The sequence below is a fragment of the Micropterus dolomieu genome, linkage group LG01 (genome assembly GCF_021292245.1).
Source record: "Micropterus dolomieu isolate WLL.071019.BEF.003 ecotype Adirondacks linkage group LG01, ASM2129224v1, whole genome shotgun sequence".
Lineage (NCBI taxonomy): Eukaryota > Metazoa > Chordata > Actinopteri > Centrarchiformes > Centrarchidae > Micropterus > Micropterus dolomieu.
The window spans coordinates 10,661,327-10,671,268 of NC_060150.1; the positions used below are offsets into that span (position 1 = coordinate 10,661,327).

Consider the following 9,942-nt stretch of genomic DNA (forward strand, 5'->3'; position numbering starts at 1 on the left):
ATCAGCTGAACAGTTAACCCAAGCGGCCCCCCCCCCGCCCTGGAGTGTTAAATCTTTCTTTCAACACACATACAACGCAAGAATGACGCTTGTGTTTTGTATGAAAACGGCGTCACAGGAAACAATTCCCTTCAATTTGTTAGAGATTTCTTAAGCAAGAGTGGAAGTGACACATTTCAACATTTATTGAACAAATAGTACAATCAGACATATGTCAAAGTGTGTATGTGTGTGGAAGGTTACACCGAAGTCGTTACTGGCTGATTGGAGGTGGAGTTGAGTCAGTAGGAGAAGAAGGATTCACTTCTTCGGGTCTTGACAACTCAACCTGTGTGCAAAAAAGAAAAGAAAGAAAAAGCCACATAATAGTTAATGATCATGTTAACAATTATTTGAATAATTTTTACATGCTCTTCTCTAACCTGTTTGTCTTCGGTGAAGGTTTGATAAAGTAGAAACAACCTAAAATAATCTTCAAATAGACATTTCTGTGGGGAGGCATCTGTTGGCTAGCGTGGGCGGCCATGTTTTCAGCTCCAGCTGGAGGCAGACGGGAGACATGCCTCCCTACTGCCTGCAGCCGGCTCACAAAATGCGTCCGCCCACGGTCGCTGCTTTAATCAACCTGTTTCTGGCGAGTTCTGTATGGTAAGCACACACAGAGGGTAGACAAAATAAAACAAACCTCTCTACTTTACAATAGGACGAATTACAACATTAATAACTCTTTAAAATAGTCTCGGAAAAGTTGTATTGTAGCCTTTCTGGGGAAAGATTTATAATATATATATAATCCATGCTAAAAACTGCAGATGTGATGCAAAAAGTATCCACTTTAGAAACATTTAATCCAACTAAATCAACAAGATTTAGCCGATATAGTAATACAAGCCAGGTGGACTCTAAACATTTCTCTCTTCCAAACTTATTCCGAAGAAAAAACAAAGGCAAACTGTATAATAAGAACAGTTTAAAGACCGACTGCCAGGTTCAAATTTGACCTACTGGGCTACTGTGTACAGTTTTTCCTGTACAATGAGTGATTATTAGCAACATTTTACTTCCACATAAAGCGGTAGATAATCTGGATAAACTGGAGGCTAGTTTACAACCTCTTTAACTGCCTTACTGCCCAGTGATATGGCTTTGCTCCCAAAGCTACATAATTACGTCTGAGAGTTTTGTGTTATCATAAATGATAGAAATAATGGCTTAAAAAAACGAAGACCCTAGTTGAATAAACTGAAATTATCTCCCAAAACGGTAATATAGTGTAGCGACCACACAGTCAGATAATGACACACATAATTAACATTATTTACAAGATTCACATAAAATAAAAATATGGTGTGAGGCACATGAAAGAGAGAGGCTTAACTATTTTTAACAAATTGTTATTTATTTTACTGTACAATTAGCGTACCAGTGAAATACTTGGCGAGTACTTACCTGCTACTACACAGTCTTTTGCAGGCTGTAATCTATAGCGTAATCAAACATTGTTTGAATGTGGCGTTTGAATACCTGACATGAGGGAAGTCTTTCCAAATGAAAATGTTGTTGTAAGTTACTCCAAGCCTGACGATGCACAGTATAAAAATGCAGTTTTTCCAAGTTAAGAACAGATTCCAGGAGAGTTTACCAAGAATGGCTTCAAAAATCAAGAAGGTACATATCAATCTTCTTACATGTCTTTGGTAAATTATGGCCAACGACAAAAGTAATACTAAAGTTGAGATATCTGAACTATTCTTAAATGAGTAAAGATTCTTAACTGAAATACATACGAGCCCATGTTTCAAATTGTGTTTTCAGTCCATTCCTTGCAGCTGTTCATTAAAGCAGCTTGATAATAACATTGGCAGTTTTTCCACATGAGGAAGAGACAAGCCAGAGTCTTGTGGGTTTATAGAAACATTGAAAACATCCGTGTGGTCTTAAATGATTTCTGTCTACCAGCGTGAGCTGTTGAAGAGAAGAATATTACGTGCATTAGGCTTTGTTTACCAACATATACTTAAAATACTGCAGTATAAACGTCCTTCAGAAGGCCTGTTTCAGTTTACAGCTCCTTTTACGGATTAGCGGTAGTGGTGCTCTGTAAACAAATGGGACTGAAGACAGGATGGCTGCCCTCTACAAACATCATACATGCACACACTCAAAACAGCAAACAGTGTGTCAGGTGATAATATGGAACAGTGTCCTCTAAGACCATAAAATCGAAGTCCTGTAGCTCCTGCAGCAGCTCTGCATGCTAATCCTGTGCCTGTAAAACGTGTTCCAAAGATCCTCCTCTTTGAATGTCGGTCCAACTCTGACGTCCATACTTTTGTTTTAATAAAGTCATATTTCACTTCCCTAAATAGCCAAACCTCTGTGAAAATAAAATGTAGGCCACAGAGCACATTATGCTATCGGTTGCCAAATCAAGTATCTATTAACGAGCACCCCCCCCCATTACGCAATCAGTGGTGCTCAGAGAATGCCAGAAAGGCTGTAGCAAAATATATTTCGCCTAGATGGCTCCATCCAAAATTAACTCGTAGCCTAGTTTAAATTGAAGAATTTATGCTTCTCCTTTGGTGCTCCAGTCTAACTTAAGCTCAGACAGAGCGCATTCAACTTCCATCTGAGTGTCATGATGTACAACGTCTAGAATAAAAAGCCTTGAACCTGGAGAGATTTAAAAATACTCCTTTCTTGGATCTCGAGTTAGCGTCTGTGTCTTTGATGTCGAGTTCAGAAAACAGCAGTTTGTCCTTCATGACGACGATGAGACCTGCTTTTTCTTGAACACTCCAACCCACGCTGTGTCTCCGCTCTGTCGCTTTCTTTTTTTTTTTTTTTAAATACAGATGCAAAGCAATAAAAATAGCAGCGTTAAATCCTATCCTCTGGCTACTTCTTGAAATGTGAAGTGATGACTTCAGCCTGGGAGCAAGCTGGCTGGATGTGGAGCAGGCAGTCATTTGGACAAGGATCCATCATCTAGACCAGAGAACTGCCCCTAAACATGAACGGCCCTCGTTCTCCAAGTAGGCCTGAGTGCTTCAGCTTTGATGTCACTGCTTTTTGGATGAGTGTGTGAGGTAGAAAACAGAGATTTCTGTTTTTCTTACCAGTTTCTCTGCCCGCTGCCTCAGTTTCCTCCAGACTGTGTGGTGAGCCTGCAGAGAGGAAGACAACGTGACTACCAGGCACATGTAGACACTGATGCATGAAGTGCATTTACTGTGCCAAACACTTCTGTGCTATTCTACAGGACAAGCTTTGATGTTGAACAACTAAATGTCATATGATCTGTTCCTTGGCAAAACCTGGTTCATCTTGAGGAAAACCTCTGCTGACTGCTAAATAATCACTTTGATTTAGGTAAAATAACTTGAAAGATGTGTTTTTCTTGGTGAAACCTGTAATTGTCTAAAGTGAAAGTAAGAACAGATTCACTTATAAATTTGACATTTTTTATGCCGCAGACATCTAGGTATAATCAGTTTTCTGTGAAATTTAAAACACTGCCGGACCAAATCAGGTCCCTGTTCGAAAAAACTCATGACTGAGATCCACAGTATTTAAAAATGTTTTTAATGTATGTTTTCATCCAAGTGCGATCACAGATACAGCGTCATCAGCGTAACTTTATGGATGCCTTCAAAGTATTTAGTCACTGTAATCCACACACACACACACTCGACCCTACCTGCAGCTGCAGAGGCAGGGAGAGGCCCTGTGCTCGACGGTGGAGGCCCCAGGGTCCCTGTCCCAGGCTGTGGAGGGCAGTCACCTCATACTGGGAGCACAGGCCTGTCCTGGCCACCAGGGGGCCCACACTCAGCAGCACATGGTCACCACATCTACAAAATGATGATGTAAATCAGGGGTATTCAATTATAATTCAAAGAGGTCCAGATAGAGAAAATTGCCCGGAGCAAAGGTCCGGAACATCAAAACGACTAACTTACGTTATCATTCAGTACCATAACGTATAGTTGTATCAAGATATGTTTTTAGTCAACAACGGACTGTCAAATCAAATAATATTTCAGTCAGTTGTCATGTCAGTTTTATGTCAGTTCTCACATCAAACTGGAGGGATAATAAATAATAACTACTCTAATAATAAATTCTAAATTTAAGTAAACTAAAATAAAGTGCCAAATTTTTAGAAAAAAAATTTAATAAAAAGTGAAGCTTGAACTGATGAAGTGTAGTCTTAAACAATTTTATAATAAACACTCAACAAATCATAACAAATGAACAGCTGTAATGCCTCCTCTTTCATTCCCTCTTGTAGAGCTATCACCTCCCTACCTTCTCTTGTTCAGTGAGAAACGTGAGCTCTAGCTTGTCCTGCCAGCTAGGATTGGAGATCTATGATCTATGATAATCTGGTTCTGAACTGCCCGTGGGAGGAATGTACACATAAAAATCTGTACATTCTTGAATAAAAGCCATGTGAAATCTCTTTTCGTCTTTCCTTTCGTCTCTCCAATTCGTGTGTGTTTCCAAAACGTCTCTGGTGAATCTCGCGGACTCAACTTGCAAGCATCGAAATTGCACACATTTTATTGGCTGAGCAGCGTCACATGAGACGACTGAAGCACATGCGATTGGTCTGTGAGTTTCCTGGTCTGCTAAACCAGTACAGTAAAAAAAGCTGCGCGGGTTAAAATAGAAACTCTCCGTCACGAGGTAGTAAGTCTCAATAATAAATCTGCTGTAGGTCGGTGGTCCGGAGAGGACAGCGGCTGGGTCCGGATCCGGACCGCGGTCCGCCTATTAGTGACCACTGATGTAAATGATTGACGGAGATGTACAAAATACATACTGGGGTGACAGGAATCTGAAAACATGTAGGTGGGAAATGAAGGTTTAAACCAAAATGTGTGAATTAAAACTTACCTGTTAAGCATCACTGTGCCTTTGGGATTTTGTGCTGCCTTCTGTTCCACCTCCTCCTGTTTACACCTGGGAGAGAGAGATAACAAAACAATAGTCATCATGTGTTCTTGAGTAAACTGGGGAGAGACAAAGCAGGGAAAGGAAACAAAGAACAACAAAAAGAAAGAGATATAAGAAGGACAGAGGTTTGAAGCGAGAGAAAGGTACAGAAACCGAGGGACAGCAGTGAAAGGAGCTGTGAAAGAGTATCAGTGGTAGACAGTACTGAGCAGTCAGTCTACCTGCTGTGTGAGAAGACCTCCAGCGCCACAGAGGGCGCCACCTCCAAAGGCTCCCAGGCCAGGTCCTGGTGGATCAGCTGCTGAGCCCCTCGGGTCAGAGACCGCAACGACTCCTGGAGAGAAAAACAGCCATGTTGGTTCACAAAAGCATCTCACATACAAAAGATCAGGTACAGTAAGAGATACAGGAGTTCTGTAAATTAAGGCACACACCAACAAATAAAAGCTCTGAATCATTCCTCCCCTGCAACTGCTGGTGACAAATAGAGGCTTCACTTCAAAAGGTGATAATAAAAATGCACTCACCAGCTCTCCCTCCTTCACACCCACACGTTAAAATAAATATTTAAATGTATATGAGATACTTTAAACACCCAACAAGACTTTAATGTTCTCAGTTTTGATAAAATGTGGTTAAAGACAGCATTAGGCAGAGTTTAAAGGAGGGCGTTGACATAAAAACAATGACATTTAGGCCAAATGAAGCTGAGTGCCTGAGAAGTTTCTTTGTCAGTGTAAAATCTGATCACTATTGGAATCCATTTCAAACAACTTAAGTCTAGCTGACCACAGCCTCTGTTGTCCGTGAACAGACACATATTTGATACTGAAAAGATAGATTTTGGGTGGAAGATCACCTCAACTTCAGCTTTTGCTAGTTAAAATTCTCATCTTGCAGCAGTAGTGTAGACAGTTACACCAGACTTGAAACTTGCTACCAGAATAAATTGGTAAACAGGATGTTTTTATGCTAAAGATACACTATATGGACAAAAGTACAAGGACACCCCATGCCTAAAACATTTGTTTGGAGCTGTTTTTTTAATGGTGTGGTCTTTGTTAAGGGGAATTATGTTTCTGCTACAGCACACAATTTTATTCAGTTTGTGTTTGACCTTTTCCTGTTAAATATGACACGTGCACAAAGCCAGCTCCATAAAGAAACTGTTTTCCCAGTTTGGTGTGAAAGAACTCAACTGACCCGCACAGAGGCCTGACCTCAACCCTGGAGACTGTGAGCCAGGCCCTTTCGTCCAGTATCATCTCACAAATGCTCTTTTGGATGAATGGGAAACATTTCCCACAGACACACTCCAAAATCCTGTAGAAAACCTTCACAGAAGAGTGGAAGCTGTTACAGCTGCAAGGGGGGGGGATCAACTCGATATTAATGCCTATGGATTTAGAACAGGATGTCATAAAAGTAATGTGTTGGTGTCCCAGTAATTTTGTCCATTCTATAAAGGATGACAAAACATTTCAAAATAAAGCTCATGCACCTGCTTATGGATAATAGAAAATATTTGCTTAGTAATGACAGCAGAGGCTTGACTATGCCTTTGACAAACACACACCTCAGAGGGAGTCCATGAGTCCAGCTGAGGGTCAAGCACCACATCACAACAGAAAGCACCTGAAGTGACTGCAGGGAAACACATAAAAATTGTAAAGAATAAATAAATGAAATAAACATCCCAAGAATGATGCTTAATGAAACTAAATCATTTGTTTTTACAGAAATATAACAAACAACAAGCAAAGACCAAACACTGCATCTGAGTTCTGCCTCAAAGAGTTCCTGGCAGTGTAGCGCAGAACGTTCAGTGATGTAATGACCAAAGGTAAAGTCTACAAGTGTCTGATGGCTGGTCAGGGTAAATTTGGAGACACAAAGAGAAGCTGCTATACCTGGCACCTCTGGTGTGCTAAGCAGCTCCACAGCAAAGTCGTCTTTGAACGCAGTCTCCAGTACCTGGCCTAGCAAGGCGGCGCAGGAACGCCAATAGGCCTGGGGGGTATGGGGGACATGAGGACACGTTAAATGACCCAAACTCTTTTCACAATATCACAAATTGATTTTCCTAAGGCCATTTACACTGATCAAAAAAAGAGATGACAGAGAAGGATTCTTAAAGCTTTGAGACTCTTGAGGTATGGATTGTGCAAAAAGTCTTTAAGGATGATGTTCATAATATTTTGTGTAATCAGTGTATACAGTATATTTATTGGGCTTGTGTGGAATTATTGAGACCCAAGATAGCTGGAAAGCTCAAGCCAATGCCTGATGTCAAACGGGTTCTGCTGTAGGTGATACACATTGCAGATGGTGGCTTTAACACCTTCAATTGGATTCATATAAATCTGGGCAGATATACTGGCATATACCACTCCAAATGGACCGACTTCAGTGTCTGTCAAGTACATTTCCACAGGATACATACATTTCTCCCTTTTCTGTAAACCTCCGTGACTTTTCCCAGACTTTCCATAACTAAGTCAGCTCACTTTCTTACCCAAAAATGCAATTCCTTCCAAGTCTGTCTTCATACAATACTCCCAAGCCCATTTGTACATTTTATTTGTTATTGGTTGCTGCAATTGTCCTTCTTGTCCAAACTGGCTGAAAAGAGAACCTTTCTAAAAACAATTCCAACGTACTTGATGGGTGATCTGTGCAAAAATGTATTTTAAAGCAAATATGACATCCAGCAGCCTGAGTTAACCAAATAATAAAAGCAAGCACACACTGTCAATGGAAGCACAAAAGGGGAATTTTGTCCCCAATCGCTTAAATTAGAAGCGCATTAGGAAGAGATCGTTTTATGACCTGCATGTACGGGAGGAAAAATTACAGAAATCACACTGAGTACTGTATTAAGATAGACTTGAAAAAAGGTCAGACATAGCAAGTAAAGTAAGTAAAAAGGCTCACTAAAGCTGGGTCTGCTGTAGAGCACCCATGCACAACTTATGAAATACATAACAGATATTAATTTATGAAATGTCATTCTCATTATATTCACATTCTCCCCTACTTCACCTGAAGATGTGTACAACTCCTTGACTTTTTTTCATTTTCTCAATTTCCTAAAGCACAAAGGAGATTATTCACGCCTAAGACAATCTAAAATCATTTTAAAGAAAATTATTTGCGTTTTAGAAGTACCTCGTTGACCAGCGTTGGGTCACTGTCTTTAAATGTGAGCAGAGTGAGGGCGCAGGAGTGGGTGAGGGGCTGGTGGAGAGGCCACGGTTTCCCATCCACCAGGGCCAGTACAGAGTTGGTCACATGATGCTCGGTCAAGTCTGAGGGAAACAGAGGAGTTCATCTCAGAGCGACATAAGTAAAATATGAAGCAATAGATTATTAATATATGCAATGAGTCTGAGGTCTCAGATTGTGGACTGTGTTTTACAGAGATAGTTAACTGGACTGAAAATGGTTTCAAGGACAGTTGGATCTGGGGAAAATTAAATAAAATATTCCAGATTTTTTCCTTTATACAATCATGGGAATCACACACATTTCCTGCATCCCCAAAGAGATTAGCCTTGCACCCACACTCCCTTTCACTCACGTCTGGCACAGCTCAGTGGTGTGGACATTCCTCTGTTCATGATGAGCATTGTACCGTCCAGCCCCGGGCCGTGCATGGACACCTCGATCTTCTCAACGCGAGGGTACAAAGCTCTCTGCCTGGCCTGCTCTCTGGAGAAGATGGCGTTGCGCTGGCTGCGGACCTCAGCGGCCGATGGACGCACTGCCGTGGCGGCAGATGCAAAGCCTGTGGGGAGGGTGGGTGGATGGATTCAAGCAGAAAAGAGAGATGCAGAAGGAATAAGAGGAACCAAAAATACAGCAGAGGATTCTCTCATCACTAAAATTGGAAATTCCCACCTACGTGTGGACACCTCGTAGTAATCGGTGTTACTATGACTTAATGATTACATGTCCAAGCGTTGACATGAAGTGCGCTACTCTCTTTGTGAAGTCTGAGAAATCAACCCTGATGATGTCATAACGATGTCTTCTCATGTGGAGTTTGAGAGATGTAGGCACAGGCACCAAAGATGCTATGGAGTTGCATTATGGGGAATGTAGGCTCCAGTGGTTTGGGCTTTTGACCCATATTAGATTAAAGTCAGGATATACACTCACCTAAAGGATTATTAGGAACACCATACTAATACTGTGTTTGACCCCCTTTCACCTTCAGAACTGCCTTAATTCTACGTGGCATTGATTCAACAAGGTGCTGAAAGCATTCTTTAGAAATGTTGGCCCATATTGATAGGATAGCATCTTGCAGTTGATGGAGATTTGTGGGATGCACATCCAGGGCACGAAGCTCCCGTTCCACCACATCCCAAAGATGCTCTATTGGGTTGAGATCTGGTGACTGTGGGGGCCATTTTAGTACAGTGAACTCATTGTCATGTTCAAGAAACCAATTTGAAATGATTCGAGCTTTGTGACATGGTGCTGGAAGTAGCCATCAGAGGATGGGTACATGGTGGCCATAAAGGGATGGACATGGTCAGAAACAATGCTCAGGTAGGCCGTGGCATTTAAACGATGCCCAATTGGCACTAAGGGGCCTAAAGTGTGCCAAGAAAACATTCCCCACACCATTACACCACCACCACCAGCCTGCACAGTGGTAACAAGGCATGATGGATCCATGTTCTCATTCTTTTTACGCCAAATTCTGACTCTACCATCTGAATGTCAACAGAAATCGAGACTCATCAGACCAGGCAACATTTTTCCAGTCTTCAACTGTCCAATTTTGGTGAGCTCTTGCAAATTGTAGCCTCTTTTTCCTATTTGTAGTGGAGATGAGTGGTACCCGGTGGGGTCTTCTGCTGTTGTAGCCCATCCGCCTCAAGGTTGTGCGTGTTGTGGCTTCACAAATGCTTTGCTGCATACCTCGGTTGTAACGAGTGGTTATTTCAGTCAAAGTTGCTCTTCTAT

General features: G+C 41.5%; 1 protein-coding gene across 1 annotated transcript in view; it reads right to left on the reverse strand.

Annotated features, from left to right (window-relative positions):
* Positions 1 to 161: 161 nt before the first annotated feature.
* The window catches only part of mrpl39 (mitochondrial ribosomal protein L39), an 11,333-nt gene continuing 1,552 nt past the window's right edge, over positions 162 to 9,942 (reverse strand). The window contains exons 2-10 of the mRNA XM_046056464.1: positions 8,546 to 8,752; positions 8,134 to 8,273; positions 6,876 to 6,975; positions 6,542 to 6,609; positions 5,187 to 5,299; positions 4,906 to 4,971; positions 3,704 to 3,857; positions 3,123 to 3,170; positions 162 to 328 (exon numbers count right to left, since the gene is read on the reverse strand). Coding sequence (XP_045912420.1) covers positions 254 to 328; positions 3,123 to 3,170; positions 3,704 to 3,857; positions 4,906 to 4,971; positions 5,187 to 5,299; positions 6,542 to 6,609; positions 6,876 to 6,975; positions 8,134 to 8,273; positions 8,546 to 8,752 — 971 coding nt within the window. The 3' untranslated portion in view covers positions 162 to 253. The remainder of the gene's footprint in view (positions 329 to 3,122; positions 3,171 to 3,703; positions 3,858 to 4,905; positions 4,972 to 5,186; positions 5,300 to 6,541; positions 6,610 to 6,875; positions 6,976 to 8,133; positions 8,274 to 8,545; positions 8,753 to 9,942) is intronic.